Source organism: Hippocampus guttulatus, chromosome 3, assembly GCF_054856545.1.
Source record: "Hippocampus guttulatus isolate MCC_2025c chromosome 3, RoL_Hgut_1.0, whole genome shotgun sequence".
NCBI lineage: Eukaryota > Metazoa > Chordata > Actinopteri > Syngnathiformes > Syngnathidae > Hippocampus > Hippocampus guttulatus.
The window spans coordinates 26,394,053-26,415,688 of record NC_141263.1 but is presented as its reverse complement, the minus strand read 5'-3'; the positions used below and the strand labels follow the sequence as shown (position 1 = coordinate 26,415,688).

The window sequence follows — 21,636 nt, the reverse complement described above, 5'->3', positions numbered from 1 at the left end:
ATTTACATGGAAAGCGCGTCTCTACTTACAAAATGTTCGAGTTCAGAAATTTCTTCCAGAACCAATTAATTTTGTAAGTAGAGCTACCACTGTATTGGAGATGTGGAAAATGATTCGTTTGTCATATCTTTAAACGCTGAGGCTTGTAAAAGTGTGCGACACAGCCAAGGTTCAGTCAAGCTGGGCCGTACTCCATTCGGGAAGACTTCCTTTGCCATGAATGATTGAAACAGATGTTTATTGATCAATCTGTATATGGCCATAGGCTTGCATAATCTGCTTTCTGACACATGACTTGGAAGGCTGCTTCGCCCGCTTGGACTTGATATTTTCAATGTCCTACGACAGCGTCTCAGAATTTCGAAGCGATACAATTACAGCATGTGTTTGAATGTATGTATGAGTGCATGTATGAAACGGAAATGTGACACACTGTGGCACACCCGGCCAACGTTGCTTCTCTCTGATTGGTTTACAGACCACCAACCTAAACCTTACTTTCTGAGTTTAAAAAAAAAAAAGAGCACGTGAGGATATATTGCGAGTGTAGAAGCGGCGCAGACCCTCTGCGCTGCTTGTCGCTGTATCCATCCCGATCGGAGCCAGTTGTTCTGGTTGAGCTCCATCACATGGCAAACTTGGAAGGTGTGAATTGGTCTGTTCTGTTCATCCATCTCGGTGATTGCATCCCACTGGGGGGGAAAAAAAGGAAATAAAAGGGGGATGGGGTGATGACTTTACTATGCAGAGAACAAAAACATTTTAAAAACACCAAAAGAGCCTCTCTTTTTTTGGATTTAAATACTTTTACTTCATCGTACGCTGTAGGTTTGTTGCTGTTGAATTTTCGAGATTTAAAAAAAAGTGTTTATTTCTGTGGGGACTATGTGCGGACAATCTAGACTGGATAAACCAAAAAGTCTGGGGGTACACCTTTTTTATTGATGAGTGATTTAAAACCAGTCCACAGTCTCTCTCGCCTATCGCCCAAAGTCTGCCTGGGTCGGCTTCAGCTCACCTGTGACCCCATGCATCCATCCATCCACCCATCTATCATTGTCCTCCGTTTAGTCTGGGTTGAGTCCATGTGAGCAGCAGCCTTAAGCCCAAACTTCACGGTGCAAGGCAACTTCATCCAGCTCTTTTGAGGGGATCCCAAGAAATTCCCAGGCCGGCCAGGGAACAACGTTTCTCCAGCGTGTCACGGGTCACTCCTGCTAGGACGTGCCTGGGACACCTCACCAGGGAGGCGTCCAGGAGTTATCACCCCACCAATTTAAGAAGCCCCTCCCCCCAAGCACTCCTATACACAGTGTCAATGCTGCACCGCTTCCCCGTACTGACACAACAGATGGCGGACCGCAATTTGCTTAAAAACGTTCGCAAATCATTCTCACCCATCACAGTCAACTTTTTGCCTCAACAATCATCTTAGCCTGCCAGTAGCAAACAGCCGCCATCGGAGTCCCACGGGTCAAAAAGACTCCTCGAGGACTCCCAAGGAGTCCCGGACAGGAGAAGTGGGAGAAAATGAATGGAATGAAAGTTGATTAATCAGTGCTCAGGCTCGACACCAGAAGATCCTTTTTGGTTTCAGGATGAAGATGGATGAATCCCAGCGAACAACTTTGAGATGAACTCCAAAAGTGGTTGCGGGTCCAACATCAGTGACCCATAAACTCACACGTTTTCTTCTGGATAGATGAACACAAATGATGACACACACGCACACCCACCCTCAGTCCAAAAAAAAAAAACATGTTCAAGCCACGCACCTCCCTGATATAATTTAATAAACAGTATCCCGAGTCACTTTCACCAACGTTTTCAAGACGTTGCATCAGCCAGCTCTTATTTGTCTGCTCTGCTTCGAGAGTGTGTTTTCATAAAACCAAAATGTTTATTGATAGAACGCTTCTCTCCGCCTGTCGATGAGTTGGGGTTGTTGCACCGTCGACTCTTTTGGGGCTTACCCCCAATCACCGTGTTCTACAACTACGCATCGAAGAGGAGATGACAACAACCACTTGAGATTGGGATCTTCTGATGATGTTTCTATGATATTCTGTTTATTTCTGCCGTGCTCTGAATTGCTTTTTTTTCCTTTTTTTTTTTTCTTTTTTTTGCTGTTTTGCTCGGCAGAGTCATCCGCAATCGCAACTGCTGACTGCCAACATCTGAAATCAGACTTAGAAAAATCCCTCGGCGCACCTCAGTGCTTTGTCAATGTAAAAAGTGACCTACTTAAAAAAAAAAAAAATTTTTTTTTAAATAAATAAATTATGCAATTTCATTCCAGCGTGACTTTATATTTGTTTTGGTATTGTCGTTGGCACACTGCAGTCAGATATACAGTATTTCATAAAGCGAAAGAGGATAATCGGGCACTTTTTGCAAGTCATATAAAATCACAATTAGTCCATTTTGCAAATTTGACACAACATTAACTGTCGCGATGCGAAATTGGGTGTCCTACTTATCGATTTTGTGGGCAAGGCAGTCACTTGGATTGGATTTTATGCTTTGCATGAGCTCGGCATGAAGTCATGCGAGTTCCGCGAGGCTCTCAAACCGAAAATGACAATGATTTGTTGTTCTATGTTTTTCGGCATTCGAAAATGCACCCTTGGGATGTGACACGGTTCAAAAAGGAAGGGGGGGAAAAAAACAATTCCGCCACCTCGTCTGAAAGATGGGCTGCATCAGATATGCACCAACTAATCACAGAGCCTATTAACTGTTCCACATACTCGCACGCACGCACACGCGCACACACACACACACACACACACACACACACACACTTTTTTTTTTTTTTTTTTGCACAGACATTTCTTTTGTTTTCTGCATTATTCATTTGACATTTTTAATTTTTCCACAATCTGCAGTGGAGTACATCTGGACTGTATCATCATGTTTCTTTTTCTAAAAAAAATATATATATATATATATTCTTAATCTTTTTGCAGCCAGCTTTTGTGAGCCTTGAGTGTGCGCTAGCATGGTTTTGGGCATCCCATTTGTTCGCACTCCGTCAAGTGGAATCACTTCCATTTTGACAAGGCTCCATTGTTTCAGCAGATTGTTTTCCGTCACATTCACCTTCTCTCTCGCGTCGTCAAATTCGCGGTGTTCTTCTGCAACTTCTTCATTGAAAGACTTTCTCCAAACTGTGGTCACTTTCAAAATCTTTTGGTTGCAATTTTTTTCCCCTCCCAACAGGACTGAATACAGCTGGTGAAATGCATCTTTGACAGCTGAGCTCAAACAGAAGGAAATCTCTTCCTGGCTTGAAACGGGACCTCTTTTCTTTTTTTTTGAAACCTGGTATGACTAATAAACACGAGCAATAAAGTGGCAATGTCACCGTGCTGACGGTGTTTAAATGAATACGACTTCAAAGTCAATCATGTTGGGTCTAACCACACCGAATGTGACAGCAGCCCAAACGACACAGTGGCTTTTTGTCATCGTGTCACCGTGCTCGCAAGAAATGCAGAAAATGTGAACTATGACAGATGATGAATCAGAAACCTAATTATGCAAAAATCTGATTAAGATGTTAGACGTTTCATTGATAAAGAGGCTATGTATGAGTAAATATGCACATCCAGTTAAACAAACGCATGCACACGCACACGCACACACACACCATGATTATATATAGCAAATAGCAGCAAGATTTAAATGACACCAGCCCAATTTGTCATCGTCTCCCTCCACGCGAGAGAGCGAGAAGCACTATGAAAATAATGTGAAATCTCCACCGTCGTGATGAATTATTGATTTGATGTGAATCTGTGTGGTGACGTTTTGTGTTGTTGTTCAATCAATTACAGGTCACGTGATCCGCAGAGGATGCAGGGCTGTTTCTACAGAGAACATTTTCCGAGGTGACCGTGGCAGTCGGCCATAAACTTTGTTTGTATGTTCATATTGGCTTAGCTGCAAAAGATTGAAGATGCTTTTTTTTTTTTTAATATTATTTTTAATGAAATCCAAGAGCACAAAATGTTCAGCGATCATTTCGTGGCTGAGATTAGACCTGACATTTTTGGAAAAATTACTGGTGCTCCATGCCGATGGTTGCAGTTTCATCTCATACGATTCACCTTCAGCTTTGCTTTTTTATTTATTTATTTATTTATTTTTTTAACCAAGCCAACTGAAAAAGATTTACAAGCCAAGGTTCTTTTATTCTGTCTTTAGCTTTTCAAGCTCAAAACAAGCACTGGAGTGAATAAAATTGCTTGAATATGTTGCAATTGTTGTCTGAACTTATTATTCACGGTGCAAATTTCACACTGTAAAAAAAAAAAAAAAAAAAATGGCTGTAAATGTATTGTTTTCCTAAATCCTCCTGAATATCATGAAGTACACCTGCAAGCTAAAGAAGAACCTATTAAATGATAAACGTATGGTTGTTTATTCGTTATATCATCTTTTGTTTTTTTGTTTTTGCTTGCTTGAGATCCGTGGGGTTAACCTGCAAAACGGCTGCTCGTCAAAAGGAGAAAAATGCTCTCACTGCTTTGCCAAAATGCTCCGCAAAGAAAAAAAAACAATGAGAAGACTTCAAGCCTTGTACACACGATTATAACTTTATGCTAGAAGATAAGTCATCAACTTTGCCATATCCCGTGTATCAGCCGAATTGGAAATGGATTTCGCTTCCTAACATCTGCTGTTTTGGTATGGATGATGTGACATGTGATATTCTGGAGATGTTTCATCGAAATCATTGCCCCATGAGAGAAGGGTGACCTTGAGCTCTGGATATTTTGTCTGCTTTCGATGCATGTTCAGATGACCATTAAACATGCCAGCATTCGTTGGTCTATGTCAATTGACATAAAAGGGGGAGCTCTTTGCAGTTCGTCATCTCTATTTCTCAATAGTTTACAACCTATTGAGTTTTCTTTCTTTCTTTTTTTTTTAATTTAAACTTATATGCCAATATAACTCACCCCATTGATAGGATAGGTTTTCCAGTCCAGTTCCCCCAGCACCGCCGTGGTGTCCAAAAGAATCACTGGAAAAAGAGCAGAGCGGCGAGAGAGAAAGTCATGTAAAATGGAGAAGAGAGAGCAAGAGCACGGCGGGACAAACACAGCGAGCGGCAGAAGGGTGGCGGAAAAAACAACCAACCCAAAAAAAACCCGAACAGGGCGAGTGCAAAAGAGGCTGGCCGGGGAAGTTACAGAGAAGAGAAATGCAAACGACAAAAAAGGGAAGAGAGCAGACAATACTTATCAAGCTGTCAATGAGCAGTGGAACGCGCCCTAACGGCCTTAACGGATTCAACCAAGGGTGAAATAACAGCTCTTTTCAAGGTCTAGGACAAAGCGGCGCTAATAGACAACTGGCTTCCATCTACAGGGAAAGTCAGGAAGATAAGAACTTTCCTGTGAAGAGGTCCGTCTGGGGGATTGTTCTAAATCGGAAGGAAAAAAAAAGTCAAGAGTGAAAGATGAACGGTGATGGTGCGAACGGGATTCTCATAGACCAGTGGTGTCAAACTCATTTTTGTCATTGGCCACATCGTAGTTACAGTTTCCCTCCCATGGAAAGCATATAAACATACGTAATATGTTCACCTCATATTTTTTCAAAAACACAACAAATTGATGGATAGCTAAATTCAAAATCAAAAGTTAATGAAAGTGTGGCGCGATAATTCATCATATTTTGAAAAGGGACCCGGTCACAAAATAAAATGCATCTTAAAGGTTGAGGCAATTTGTAATATTGGCATTTATTTATTTGATTTTGCTAATAAGGTTGACATTGATGATTTGCTTTTGTGGGCCACATTACATCATGTGGCGGGCCAGAGTTAGCCCCCGGGCCACCAGTTTGACACCTAGGTCATCGATGCTATAAACGTAGTTGTCGGTACAGATTTGGACTTTAACGACCAATCTTGAAAACTCTTGTTCAGTGACTCGTGACTCCAAATATGCACATTTTTGAGTAACAGCTAATCTAAGTGAGATTTTCCTGGTGTGGTCGTTTTAGGGGGCACCGTTCTTGGCTGTGAGTGGTTGCATGTAGTGCAGGGAGAGGGAAGGCAGGGGGGATGCACAAAGCAGCGTGGAAGTTCCGAAGGGAGAAGAAAAAAGGATCCAGCAGAGGGACCGGGACTCGGGGAGTCGGTGCTGGCGGCTTGGCCGCCTTCCAGTGCGCTATTGTCGGCCGCTGCACGCACATCACTGGGGGCAGTGTGGAAGTTGGGAGAGAGGGGAAGGGGGAAAAGTCTTTGTAGTATTCCCTAATAATCAACTCCATTGCACATATTAAGCAACATTTCTGACAAGCGGTGTTCTCATTACAAGAGGACTAGGAGTAATTAACGGGAAGCCATGCGAAGCACCGAGCTATTTAGGAATGATGTCGCAAAACACCAAATGAAGCGCTTAGGTACAGCGCACCTTTGACACAATCGTGGTTGGAATCACAGAGGAGTGTGCGCAACTACAGACAGCAAATCAGCAGGTCATTAAAAAGTGTACGTACAAAAAGATCCGCAGCAAGTGCACACGTAGAAAATGAATCAGGAAATGATCGGACACGTCAGCCAAGAAGAGAAGCCTACAAGGACAGCAGCACTATATTTACGCTAATTGGTAAATTTTGAAATGTGCATAGTAAAATAAATTTGAATTAAAAACATTAAATATTTTTTGATATGCTATTACTATATATATTATATATACTGTATATAATTATATATATGATTATATTTATTATACATTCATTTAATTTTGCCAAATAATTACACAACCAATTCAGAAGAACTTCCATTGTCATTTTTTTTTACAGTTAAGTTAATATTGTGATATATATTTTGACCGTGTAATCTAAATTTTAGTTCATATCCGACAGCCCTAAATTAAAGCCATTTTCAAGCTACACCAGTGTCCAACTAACAAGTGAGACAATAACAACACCAAATGGCAAGAATCAGACTCAATGCACCCCAACTCTCAATATTCAATATTGTTTGTTAAAATTAATTTCAAGAAAAATCTTTTCATCTGTCACGACTTTTCCAATAAAATGTCATCCAAGCAGAGACGCCGGGCTGTAAAAGGCATTTCACTGCCATCTGTGGTAGAACTGTGCAGAAAAGGCGCCACTCGTGTCTGAGTGAGACGCAGCCAAATCCGTTCCGCTAAAAATAAATCTGTTCATGGAAGGTATGGACGGTGTAGAGCCACTCTGGGTCGCATATGCACCCCGTGCTTCGACGAAAAGGCCTCGGAAAAGTCAAACTCGCTGCGCCGTATAAGATTGGAGCACTTTGCGCTTTTAACCATCGACACGAGCGACAATTACTGCAAATGACCAACATTCAATTTCTCTTCTGGGGTCATTGCTGCAAACAGCATTTGCAGATTAGACTGTGACAATCACCCAAAAGTCCGCCCCTTGACATCCCATACTCCCACTGATGAGTTTTTTTTCTTTTTCATAATTAATTATCTATGATCATTATGACTGGGAATAGCCTCTGCGGCGCCTCTGTTCAAGTAGAGTGTCACTACAACGCGGCGTCCACAAGTTGCGGTCATGTTAATTATGGACACAAAAAAAATGGTGACCAAAATAATATAGCCCTTTAATTTGTGGACATTTTAATATTCAATCCCTATAAGAGCATTTTATTGACAGCTTTTGAATTTGGGACCAAACGGGGTCCCTCCTCGTCTCCTCGTCATTGCAGCCCAAGCGGCTAAATTCCGTTTGAATCGTCTTTAGACGCGTCGGCATGTTTGGAAGCAAAAAGCAAAACCACTCCTATTTTCGGTGATAGTCGTTCCCCGCGAGCAACGTTGCAGTTGTTCTTTTCCAAAACGTGCTGCTCAATGTTGTCACGCTACATCTGACCGAAGTGGTCAAAGGTCAAACAGCCAACGGCATAGTGAATTGACCTCGGACTTGGTTTCTGCATGGTTGACAGTGAGAATGCTCTTGAATCGCAAAATCCGCGACAGTCTGCTTTCCTTAAATACGGCTCCTTTAGCTGTTGTTCTTCCTCTTGGGAGAATGTCACACATTGGCCCAAAACCAAAAGCAATCAGCTGTCCAATCAGAAAACGAGAGTGCAAATAGAGATTGGAATTACCTTGCGATTTGGCCTCAAAAATCCTGTTTGTTCAATGAACCACGACGCACACGCTCGCTTTCTTTGTCAAAAACGAGAAGAGGAAGAGAATCGCACATCAATCGCACGGGTGCACTGTCGCCTAACCCGAACGTGCTTCCAAAATGTGTTCATCCACGTGTTCGACCCGAGCTCCGTGTTTGTACTCGATATCCCGAGCTGTGTTAACAACTTTTTTTTTTTTTCTGAATGCATGAGTGCAAACGTGAAGAATCTCGAGCTCTGCTCTCTGGTCACAGCTCAGGTTGGACGAGAGTCATGATGCGGCGCAGGCCTGCCAGACAGTTTGATCTGATGAATGGGCAATTTCCTTTGTCTCGACACAAACGGTTACCAATCTCCATCACTGAAGCCAGTCCCACTTCAGGGCTCGACATGATAGACCGCAGAGTCACGTCTTCTGATGACCCGCCGCTCCAGCGTGGCGGCTGGCTTTTCCAAATGTGGATGAATGCAGCGGTTGCACGGAGCAGCGCTGATCACCTTTAGGTAGTCCAAATGAAGCCGTTAGTCACTATTGAGGAAGAGCCTCGCCGGCACTGAAATAGCGGCTGGCGTACGATGACAGGGTGGCCGTGTAACAGTCCGAAATAGCCCATATTTTTTTATAAAGCATCACAAATATACTCAGGGTGTAGGAAATGGGGGGGCGGGGAGGTGCGTCCGTCGAAGTCTGCACGGCTTTTAAAGGGAACGAGAGGAGACAATTCAATTAGCGGTGAAACAAGTCAGCTGTGTTCATGCTCACAAATGCGCAAAATGCCCTTTTTAAAATGCACCACATGGGTCTGCTGAAATACCAAAACTTAGTCTCGCCTGCCCCTTTGCAGATTTACACCTCACCCTGTGACAGACTTTCACTGGGCACAACAAAAAATAAGCTCTCCGTTTTGAGTTGAGAGGTTTCACAAAATATGGCGTTCACTGCCCAGGACTTTCAAGCCTTATACAGTGGACGCTTAGCATGAAATCGAAATCATCCTTTCAAATGCTTGCCGTCATTGCCTCCACGTTAAGTTTGTGCGTATTTGTGGACCTTGGCCAGCCTTAATTTTTGTCTCCTCCCTTGGCTTTAGATCAGGCGACTGACTTGGCAGTGGTGATACAAACCCCTCCACAGCATCAACAGACATCAAGAGTGATCCATAGAAGGTAGATAGGCTCAAAATCATTGTCCAAATTTGACTCCAGAGATGGCTTCATGCTGCCAACCCCTGGTAACATTGACGCACAGGAAAGCAAGATTGGACCGTGCCAGAAAGCATCGAATTATCATCCGCCGCGATACAACTCGACAGTATTTCAGCAGCACTTGAAATCAATCGGCGCTGTATACAAAGTGCTGGACATGGAGCAAAAAGATTTCGTATAACAACAAACAATGAAACAAGAAATGAATAACATCCATAGAGAGCACAAAAACTGTCAAACTGAAAATCAAGTCTCATGCTGAGTCAAAAGCCAAAATTAAAAATTAGTTTTAAGACCAGTTTGAAAGATGGGCAGTGAAAGGGCTTGCCGAACGTTCAGCGGAAGGTCATTCCAAAGAGAGGGACCGGCAATGGAAAAGGCTCCATCCCCTCTGAGTCTCCGCTTAAGTCTCGGTACCCCTAATGGTGTCTGGTCCGGGGCTCAGAGAGGTAAGGTGGGGCAAGGTCATTTGAAGATTTGAAAACAAATAATAGGATCTTCAAAAGAACTCTAAAATGTATCGGGATGTGAGAGTAGGAGTTCTGTGCTCCCTCTTACTAGTACCAGTCAAGAGGCGAGCAGCAGCACTTTGGACCAATTGGAGATGCTTAATGGAGGATTGGTTGACTCCAATGTAAAGTACGTTACATTAATCCAGCCGAGATGTGACAAAGGCATGAATGAGTGTTTCAAAGCGCTCTAGATTGATCGAATGCTTTGGGCGAGGGATCAATCAAAAATGATTGCCATGAGAAAATGAGAGAGCAGCGGGAAAAGATGTGGATTTCCAGCAATTTGGCTTCATTGACTGCAAACGATTCACAATTTAACTATCGAAGAATTATTTGTAAATTAGTCCTCAAAAAAAGTACGTATTCTACATAAAAAAAGATGTCATCCTTGACAGGTGCTATATTTGTTAAATTATAGCTGTAGGCAGATACTTCATTTAAAGTTTTATTGAAAATCGTTTGCAAAAGTAGGTGGAGGAAATTTTTTTTTAAAATGTTCGCATTTGACATATGAGTTAAACAAATATGAATTGACGCGAGGCAACAGAAATTCTTGTCGTCCATAAATTTCTTCTATGAGTTCAAAAAAATATAAACGGTGCAATATTTGAAAAGTAATTCTAGCGCGCCGTTTACTTCGCACCTCTATAATTCAAACTGATTTTGCCAGCCAAAATGTTCGGCTCACTGGCACAATTAAATGAGTCCCAATACTTCTCACGGGCAGTCACGGAGAGATATCACCAATGCATTCATTACATCGTGTCCATGACTTGGCAATGAGTGTCCTGACAGATATTTTTAATATTTTGCTAACCTAATCTGACTTTATGAAAGGGGCAAATAATAGACATATCCCTCAGTATGCTTTGGTGCAGTTTTGCACCACCACCATCACCTCCAACAATAACAAAGACATATTACACATGATATATTTCAAAATCTCTTGCCCGATCTCCATGATAACAGTCAGATGAAATTCTTGCATTGAATCTGGTTCACTTGTACAGCCTGTGCACTGGTGACTGTTCACGACTAGGCGTCGTCAAGACGAATCGTCTCCGCAGCCGTGCCGTCTGCGGCGTCTCGACCGGAGGAAGGCCACGATGGCAAAGTCAACCAAGAACAACAAACCAAAAACTTCCCCGACTGGCTTTCATTCTCAGAGGGCGATCAGGAAAGAAGTCAAAATGGAGAGGAGCACGAACATTGCAAATGTTTGTTCTCACAGTGAGGCAAGCTTCGCGACGCGGGGAAAAAAAAAAAATCAATGCAATTAAGATGGTGACACTCACCCAATTTATTTACCTCCTCCAATCAATGGCATCCTTTATACCACAATGACCCCCTTCTTTTAAGAGCGATCAGTCAATTCAAATAACACCGGGAGCATCTGGGCTCCCTAAGTACGAAGATAATGCGGGCCAGTCGGCTTCCATCACAAACTGTGAGAAACACTCGCTTGATAATGATCATTGGACTCTGGCATTGATCTGCTCCAATTTTTTTCAGTGCGGGTGTGCGTCATGGTTGGTTTTCTGGGGGTATTTATTTGTCAACACAAAAATGCCTCAAACCTTTTCATTAATAATTTGAATGAATGAGCTTGACTGGCTTCAGTCAAAACACATTAAAAAGCCTTTTATTTTATTTATTTATTTATTTAGTTCTGCTGAATATACGTTAAATTGGTAGCACGGCTGCCTCACAGTTCAGGCGTTGTGGGTTCACATCCATGCTCCGGTACTCCAATTTTCCTCCCACAAAAATGTGCGTGTCATTCATTGAAGAAATTGTCCGTCAGGGGCCAATATGAGTGCGCCGGTTGACAAGAAGATAAGCGGTATGGAAAAGCCAGCAACTTGAAATCTTCATTTTACAACGTATTGTTTTTTCGGCATTCAAAAACTGCCCAGCGTGAAGCAAAAACTTTAAGTTGACATTGAATAGATTATTTGTTTTAAGTAATTGAGCCAATTGAATTTTTAAAAAATTTCAATCCACTTGAAGGAACTTGCTTGCGCCAACTTGAGAACTTAGCGCAACCTAAAATTTTTATCACGTGAACTAAGTGAATTATTAACATGAGTCAAAACAACGAGGCGGTTTTTCTAAGTTTATCCAATTTTTCATATTTTTTTTTCTCTGTAGTTAACAAACAAACTAAATAATGACACCATTAGTACGCGTGCAGTTGACTTATGAAAGATTTTAATTCTGACCTGCCTTGCCCAAAAAAACTTCCTATTCCAGACTTGCACCTTGGTCAGTCTCGCCGCTTTGTGAGCACATTTGAAACTCCTCACGTTGTAGTTTGATCAAGTTCCTCCCGTACGCCTTCCCTCCCCCTTCAAGCCTGTCTCTAGCGCAGGCAGGCGAGCAGGCAGACGCGCGTCCTGTGGGGGGAAAACTCGGCGCACTGACATCAAGTGATGTGCACGCTGAGATGCAGTGAAGGAGACTCTGACATTTGGCTCGCGCAAGGAGCTGTCTGTCCTCTTTGAAAAACGTGCATCCTAAACATCAAACCCGCGGCGAGGAATAATAAACTGACCTCTGTCGACGTGTGAAGTGGAAGATTTTCAAGAGGGGATTGACATGAAGGAGACCGTTTAGCCATGTGGCTCATGAGCACCAGTCAGAGCTGATAACATGTCGATGAGAGCCCATCTTTCATCGTCCATATGCGACTGACGCTGCCCATTCCGTTCCACAAACCAAAATCTTGTCGTATTGCGAGTTTGTGAGGGATTCTTCTGGCAGCGCAGAAGCCGACACGTCTGATAGCAACAAAAATGGGCGCAGAGGTGGGAACAGGCATGTCCGAAGCATTGGCGGAGCTGACAAGTTGCCAGAGGCTTCCATTGAACTCTCACACTCTCTGTCAGCGCTACAATGTTGGTGTGCTCTCACACTTTGGACGGTAGACAACAATGCCAGAGCATTTTTCATAATTTACGTGGAGACCAACAAACACTTTATTGGGCCCGTCTTTTAAAAATATTGACTAGAAACAAAGACAGGTTGAAGTAGACGGGTCGATTTTGCCATCCGTCCAGCTCCTGTCCCGCTTTTACTTTTTAGGGTCATGAGTGAGCTGCGGACTATCCCAGCTGACGTTGAGCAACCCTCGCCACTGCTCAGTCACAGAACTACGTTACAAATAATAATAGTAATTATAATATTAAAGATTTTTCAAATATTAAAAAATGAATCATAATTATTTAACAAGAAGTAACCTATGAAGCATTTTGGAGGTGCAGAAGTGGTATGCGTGGAGAAAACCTATACTAGCCTGCGGAGAACGAACAAACTCCACACGGTGATGTTCTGATGAACATACAAAGTCTGACCTGACCTGATTGGGAGGCAGACGTGGTCACACATGTGCTGCCAAATTGATGTGGTCAAATGAAGTAACCCAAAGAATTGTTTGGGGGCCAAAATTGAACGGTGATTTTTTTTAATTTTTTTAGCATGCTGAAGGAACGATATTTGTCTCCAAAGTATTTACCTCCTTTCCCACCTAGTCCAGTTCTCTTATATTCTAGTAGTACACGACATACACGCAGGTGCATCTCAATAAGTACGCACATTATGCGAAACTCTTAGATTCATGAGAAGAAGAGAAACTTCCCGTTTCGGGGTATTTTTTATTTTTATTTATTTTTTGGTTACAGCAATAGAAAACCACTTATTTGTGAACTGGCCATTTTGTTTTTATAAATCTGCATATGAGATCACTTTTTGCCTACTCAAATAAATGTACTTTTGTACGATATTACAATGTATGGGATGTTGAGACGCACCTGTGTATCGGCCAACAGATAAATATGCATACATGATAAATTACGAAGCGTACCACTGGTGCTGAAGCAGAAAGAGAAACATAGATCATTGTTAAATGTAATCACAGCCCCAGTGGGATTATATAACATATAGCATTATTTATGAACTCGAGTATGTAGGCACATCTAAAATGGAAGCTCGAGCTCTGAGGCTGGTTAGTACCTCGCAAGTAAATGAGGCTCGTCGCGCGTGTTTGGTTCCGTCTTTAAACGAAGTTCATGACAAGCTTGAACCCTTTTGTTGTCACTCATAAGCAGGGCGCGTGTCCTCACCTTGATTTGAGACTCCTTGGTCACCCAGGTTACTTTTGGCGAGCAGGGCCAGAAGCAGGCAGTATTTCCCACAGGAGAGCATGGTTGAGTCAGACAGGTGCGCTCTGGAGCGGCCAAAGACCTACGCGGAACCCTCTCACTTGACCCTCCAAAATAAAAGCTACTAGCTTTGAAACGAAAGGTAGCCGTTGTATCCACACTCACAAGGTTGTCCGTCGCCCCGCTCCACACGAGTTGTTCTCCTCGCTATTCGCCCATTTGGAACTGCAGGTGGAGGTGGGCGAACGGGAGATGGACATGCGATGCCATTGCGCGCGCGGGGGGGGGGGGGGGGGGGGGGGGTCCCCACCACTTCGTTGGCGCTACTTCCAAAATAAAAGAATTTGCGAGTCTTGATCGACGGCGAAGTTTTCAGGGCAAAGTACCGTACCTCATTTGAAGGCGGTTTATCCCAAAAGCAAGCAAGAGGAAGAACAAGGCTGAAGATCCAAACATACCGCTTCTCTCTCTCACTCTCTCTCTCTCTCGCTTTCTCCGTCTCTCTGTCTGTTTACCTCACGCGCGCTCACCCTCTCTGGCTCTCTCTCTCTGTCCCCCTCTTCCTCTCCCTTCTTCAGCAACAGCGGAGAACAAGTAGGCTACGAATGTGATGTTATTTTCCCGATCTCATTTCTATCTCGCGTTTTCTGCATGTAAACGATTGAAAACACATGGCTTTCTATTTTGGGGGTGAAGGATGAAAAAATAGAAGTACGGAGCCAAACGCTCACATGCTATAGTGCAGCTGATATAGCTGCGTCGGATGATGTGGTTTTGGATCAGTACGCTGTCTGGAACTGTTTGGACTGACAAGCAGATAGATTTCAAATTCACGATGTTTGCAACTATGCCAGCACGCGTGCGCGCATGTCCTTGATCAAGTCAATTAGTCACCTTGCTTTCCGACAGAAATTGCCAAACAATGGAATCATGCATTATTAAAATCTTGCGAGTTGTTGGGTTTCTTTTTGTGTGCAAACAGTCATGTGTGGTCACCCACGAGTAAAAACGCAGTGCTGCCTGTGAACTGATGCATATGATTCTATCACCAACACACACACACACAGACGCACACGCGCACGCACACACACACCACACACACACACACACGCGGGGTCGTGATGAAACATGAGGCCCTGTGCTAAAAATAAAAAAAGAAATAAACAATTTCAAATTGTACCAATGATTCAGAATATGTACAAATGAGATGTTACTGTTTGGACTTTTCCAAATATTTCTATTGCGTTTGCTTGCGAAAAACGATGTCTTGACATATCTGTCAAACGGAACGTTATTGACAGCAGTTGTTGGCATTTGGTGTGGAAATTAAAGTGACTGGTTGTTGCGTGTTCGGTTAGTGTCACTGCACTGGCGGAGCAGCATTTAATCAACATTTTGATCGTATCAGCAGTGACTTTGGGCGATCGACGACAGAAAAGAAGATAAAGATTGACGTGTGCATTTAACAACTGCAGCTTTATTTTTCCCCTCGTTTACGCCCACCGGCACTTCCTGCCACGGGGTACCGGTTTGCTGAGATTTTTGGAAAATTCACATGAATTGAATTCTACTTTTTTAGTCACTTGTTTGTATGACAGCTACATGTTGTTCATTTATCAATTATTCCTTGATTGTCTTTATCACTTATCTTAATTTTTGTTATTGTTAATAGCCTGTTACATTTCTTCCAAAGATCTCTGTGGCAAGTCTGGACATTTTTGGATTTCAGCACCAGGGACAGTGACGCATGACAGGGGAAGAGTTTACGGTGGCGACAGTTTGACTTTAGCCGGATGGAACAGTTAGCTGCAAGAGTCGTTACGCACTCGATCTTCAGGGGAATTTTTGACAAAATAATATCTCTGACACATGGGAACTGTTTTGAATAGTGGGGTCAAATTTTCATAAAACGTCTCTGATAAACACCACGCTGAGTATATTAATTTTTATATGAACTACTTGCCAAGCAAAAAGGAAGCTTTCTCATTATTACCACTTTTGTCCTGCGTGGAGGAAGTCAAGCCTGGATACTATTAAACTTCTTCAATTGTAATGAAAAGGAAAGTTATGGTCTTTAGTCCCAGTGTCCTTGTACTTCGAGGCAACAGTCTCGAATTTGGGTTCTAAATTGGATAGTGATTTTAAATCAGACCGGCAAACTGCTGCTGTTGTTAAATCCAGCTCCTTATTTATTTTTTCAATTATTTTACACATCTGGCTAAGGCCAAGCCTCACTTTTCACAACAGCACTTTAGTTAACATTAGTCCATACTTTTGTGACATCTCGGCTGGATAAATGCAATGCATTTCATTTGAGAGTCAGCCAGTCCTCCCTGAAGCATCTCCAGTTGGTCCAAAATGCTGCTGCTAGCCCACAACTGGAGCTCGTAAGAGGGAGCACATAACTCCAATTCTGGCCTCCCTTCACAAGCTCCCATTTTAGAGTTCATTTGAAGATACTTTTATTTGTTTTCAAATCTTTAGATGATCTTGGCCCACCTTACCTCTCTGAGCTCCTCCACATCTTTGTACTTTTCCGGTGCCTCAGGTCAATGGACCAGATGCTAATGGAGGATCAAGGATGAAGCAAAGGCTCAGAGGGGATCCCTTCAAGACCTCCCGATAAACATCTTTGTCCATTTTTACAACTTGTCTTGAAAAACATTTTAGTTTTTTTGTCTTTCAACTCAGCATTGCAGACTTGGCGTTGTTTTCGCGTTTTGTTGTGCTGCTTTTATATTTTTCATGTTTTGACTTTATTTTTATATGTCAGATTTTTTTTTTACATGATGCACAGCACTTTGTGTGCGGCTGCAGTTCTTTTTCAAGTTCCCCAGACATAAAGTTGAGTTGTTTTGCTCCAAATACTGCTCCATCCTCTTTGCAGGAGTGCCTGCTGTTTGCGAGACTGTCGGCGTGTACTTTGGTACTGTAATGGTCAATCCCGAGCCATTTAATTCCTGCTGGGTATCATAAATACAGTCCGCGTTCTATTCATTCAATTCTATTTTCGCTCTAAAAGTGGCTCAGCAGATGGACGATTGGATCCGTGTATTTGTTCACAGCATGACAACCTTAACTGACTCATAATACGTGCTGCAGATAGCCGTGATCAGTGAAGGCATATTTTCATGTTATCTGTTTTGTGAGGTCATTTGGAGATTTTCTGCAAATGGTGATTCAAACCAAAGAGACACACATACCAAGGGCCAATTGTGCTTACTGGAGGATGATCCGATTTCTATTTCAAACACCGCATGAGTTTTCCCATTGCAAAAGGGGGTGGGGGGGGGGGGAGCGTTTTCCCACAAACAAAGGAAACAGGCACAATGCCACCTGATTTCTGTGGAGGTCTTTTGACTGCTGAAACAGTGGGGGGGGGGGGGGCAGGGGGGGTTGTTGTTGTTTTTTAGACTTGCTAGTGATAGTGCTCTTAGCAGACAAATATTGCAGCCCTCAGCGCCTACAAGCAGGGATTTATTTCTTGTTTGGACGCAAAGCACCTTTTGTGTTAATATTTGTATTGAGTTGCCTGTACCTTGACCTCACATTGTTCAGATTGGAGCTCCATTTGTATTCTGAAAAAATATACTGCAGCGCATATTGTCTTTTCATACAGGCATAAAGCAGGCGATTTTTCTTCTTATTTTGTCTCATTAACATGACATACATTCACTACGATGGAATACCCAAAGTAGTGAATGTTTCCAATATCTTTTCATTTTAAATAACCGATTACACAAGTTCTATGCTGTACAACCTTGGGAATGAAAGGAGCCACTTGGATTTGTGGCGAATGAGGTTGGCTGTGTTCACGCCCACAACAGTGCAAACCACCATTTTTTAAGGATACCGTCTTGCGCACAACTGCTTGTTCCCCACATGCCTGGATGGATGGATGGATGGATGGAAGTCCTTTGCTCATTGTAATTCGCATTTTTCCTCATGATACATTTGTTATGACAAACCTGAGGAACAAAACACATTTATGTTCAATTGCAAATATTTTCAGTTTCAAGCAAAAATGAAAGAATTGGCGTCATCATTCCAATGCTCCTGGATTGGAAATTTGATTTCTGTAGATTTGGGCTGAATTTACCCTGTTAAAAAAAAGGAGCAATGACGATCATCAATCTGGCATTTCCCAGTAGTTGACAGTCACGTTACATCAGCTCAGCAAAATCTCCATTTCCGAAACGATGTCATACCTTTGAATGGAAATTGGATCCGCGTGCTTCAGAATTACACAAGCGTCTGCACCTGCCTTTTGCGAACATGTTTCTCACACGCTGTTGTGTGGGAAGCAGTTGTTGACAGACAGCTTTGCTGTAATTTAGCAATTCAGAAGCTGTGTGAGACATCTGCAGTGCATCATCGCGCAAGCCACTTCATACAAAAGTCAACGAGACCGCATTTGCATTTCCGTAAGGCGGTCTACTTCTCCGCACCGAAATAGAATCACAAATTAACCAATGATCTGTTGGCAGCAGTTGTGTTAACTAATGTGTAAAGCAAGCAATAATGAGACTGTCAAAATAAGCCCTTTTTTTCTGTTCAGACAGGCCAATGTTGTTGCTTCATTGAAAGACTTACCACCTTTGGATAATAACTTCAAAGATCTGAGCATGTCGACTTCTCCATCTCGGTGCCTCAATTACTAATGATCTTGGAATGTTGGAGAGTAGAATATTCTCTCGTTGGCTTTGCTCATCCGCCTCAAAATCGGTCATCCCCACTGCCTGACTGGAATTATCCTGAGGCCGTGACCTTGTGCAGGATTGGATGGAACGGTCCTCAAATGGTTCAGGTCCTACTTGGAGGAAAGGAGTTACTTTGAGAATCATGGAAAGTTTCGAATCTGATCGAAAGGCCATGATATGTGGGGTGCCTCAAGAGTCAATCCGTGGACACTTTTTGTTCATGTTATCTTCAAGGTCAATCATGAACTGTTGCGTTTGTAAATGTTGTTTCCTTGCTTGTGTGAAGCGCATTGAGTTGGCTGGTGTGTGAAATGTACTTTGTATAAATAAAGCTGCCTTGCCTTAAAACTTTGACCTCAGAGGTTCCGCAGTATGACATTAGCACCCATTTAGCACTTCCCAACATATAATCCAACATGACTTCGATTCATAACGCTCCGCTCACAGCCATTCAGCCAGAAAATATTCGCTGTGAAGGGGCTTGTTCTTCCTGTTGCAGCGAGATTGTCACATAGTTAGCAATACGATCTTAAATCACAAGAATTAAGTGAATGATTGATTTAAGACGATACAGTGGTGGTGAAATGAACTGCTTTGACAACAGTCTTTGAGGACAGCAGCGCAAGATGACCCATGACAGAATAAAGTGTTGCGAAGTCCTGCAAAGTTGTGATGACTACTCAACTGCAGACTGGCTTAGACCATGGCAGGTTTGACAACTTAGTTTTCTTCACCTTTTTTCACACACCTTCCTCACTGGAGGGCACCGTGAAGTGTCTGCACGGCCTGATTATTATGGATTTGATCGGCCTGTCAGACGATATCTATATTAAGGAAGCCACCCTTCCTCTCCCTCTGCTCCTTTGCCTCGTTCTGTCTTGGCCCTCACTGCGTCTTATTCTCCCACATCACAGCCTTCGTTCATCCTGCCTCCCTCAGCGGTTCGTCTGCGTTTCTTTCCCTCCTTTTTCCTTTCCACAAACAACCCATTCCTTCCCCTCAGATCCTCTGCTGCAGCGCCGAGGCACCTGCCCACACACTTTTTACCCTCAGTCCATCTTATTCTCTTCGATATGAACTCTCTCCCTCTCGCTCGGTTTGCTGCCGCTCTTTCCTCCCTCTCTCTCGCTCTGAATATTTCATGATTTGTTGGCAAAGTGCTGAGGTGAGGAGCCTGTCTAGAGCTTGCACGGCACAAATATTTACGCTCTGAACTTGGCTTAGTTGAGTGTCGGGACAAACTGTGTGTGTGTGTGTGTGTGTGTGTGTGTGTGTGTGTGTGTGTGTGTGTGTGTGTGTGTGTGTGTGTGTGTGCGATCTATGTAACTGTGATTACATGTGACATGGCTCCCCAGAGGGCAGAGAAGGGTTTTGGTCTCTCATCCTGCATTGTTGAGGATACAGCTCCATTTCACCTTCTCTATGATGGCGATGGATGATAGATAGATGGAGAGATGGAGAGATGGAGAGATGGAGAGATGGAGAGATGGATAGATGGATAGATGGATAGATAGATAGATAGAATAGGTCATAGGACAGGAACTGAAGGTGGAGGACAAAGAAAGCCTCTCGTTGGCAAATGTCTTTTCTATTTTGGCTGGCAAAGGTGAAGCTCAATTGCAGGTCTGGAGGAACATCAAAACACAATTAAAGGCTGACATGGAACCGGTGATGCAGAAGAGTGAGGACACGCAAGGAGGAGTGGAGCTCGGCAAAGAGAGAAGGACAAGAGAGGGAGTCTCTGGGGAAGTTGACAGAGAAGCTCAGAGAAATAATTGTATTTTATTAATGGAGAAGTGATAGAAAAGGAGCAATCATTTGGATGGCGTGTCTTGGTTTATGTGTGAGTAAAAAGAAGAAAATAGGTTGGGTTAAGTTTATTACAGATTCATCACATTATAAAGTGGATTTACTCCCATCAGTGCAGACACCCTTGGTGGCCACTGAATGAATGCTAATGACATTGGTGATCCCCAGGCTTCATATTCTCACCACCTGCAAGAGAGACGATGCCCGATCAATTGATGCTTACTTTGCTTTTAAATTGGAGGAAAACTTTCTATACACGACTAGGCCACATGATTATTACAGACGTACTTTACAGGGTACCAGAGTAGACAGAGTGAAGGTTTTTGGAGCCAGTCAAACATGTCTGGAGATGCCACTTGTAAGAGCTCTCGTGGTCACATTACTCAAGTGATATTGTTCAGACGATGATTGCTTGTTGTCCCGTCATTGAACAAGGGCATGACTCATTTCGAGCAACATCTGACACAAAATGAGTGACTGAGCTAAGGTCAAAGGTCTGACTCAGACATCTTTCCTTTCACTGCATGTGGTGGGTTTATTCAATTTTTGGACTCTTTTTTTTTTTTTTCGTGACCGGCATGAATCCTGGGCAGAGGTTGGTTAGACCTGATGTTGAAAATTTCGCAGATAAACACAGGCCGGCGGATCTGCAAGCAATAGGGCTGTGCCATTGTGGGGGTGTTCACAGCCAACTTCACTTGTGGCTAATTAAAGCGACACAATTCATTCACTTGAATTGCAGCCTGCAAGTCGTGTGCTGCAATCTCGATAGCCGCTCTCAACACACCTGCAGCATGAGTGGGCACTTGCAAATGTTTACGCTCTCATTCACACTGTCATTGAGTGGGCTACTAAACTCCACATGACCTGGATGGAATACCAATTGGTAAAAATATTAATAGTTAATTATTTAAAAAAAAAAAAACAGAACATTTTATGCTAAGGAATGATCAGAAATCCAATATGTTATCGAGTATAAGTTGATGCGTCACCAAAAGATTGACAATGTATCTCATATAAGGACTGCTGCATAGTAATATAAAAGTGCAACTGAATGGTTCATGTAATATAACACTGTTCATCAGTCTAACCAATTT

At 42.8% G+C, this 21,636-nt stretch overlaps 1 protein-coding gene across 3 annotated transcripts in view; it reads right to left on the bottom strand.

Moving 5' to 3' along the window:
* The window catches only part of LOC147208012 (ephrin type-A receptor 6-like), a 42,722-nt gene extending 28,421 nt beyond the window's left edge, over positions 1-14,301 (bottom strand). For 2 of the 3 annotated variants that reach the window (XM_086107751.1, XM_086107752.1), the window contains exons 1-3: positions 13,992-14,301; positions 4,968-5,032; positions 564-692 (exon numbers count right to left, since the gene is read on the bottom strand). In XM_086107751.1, coding sequence (XP_085963877.1) covers positions 564-692; positions 4,968-5,032; positions 13,992-14,073 — 276 coding nt within the window. In that variant the 5' untranslated portion in view covers positions 14,074-14,301. The remainder of the gene's footprint in view (positions 1-563; positions 693-4,967; positions 5,033-13,991) is intronic. The other variant, XM_086107753.1, reaches the window with a different exon arrangement.
* Between the last annotated feature and the right edge of the window lie 7,335 nt (positions 14,302-21,636).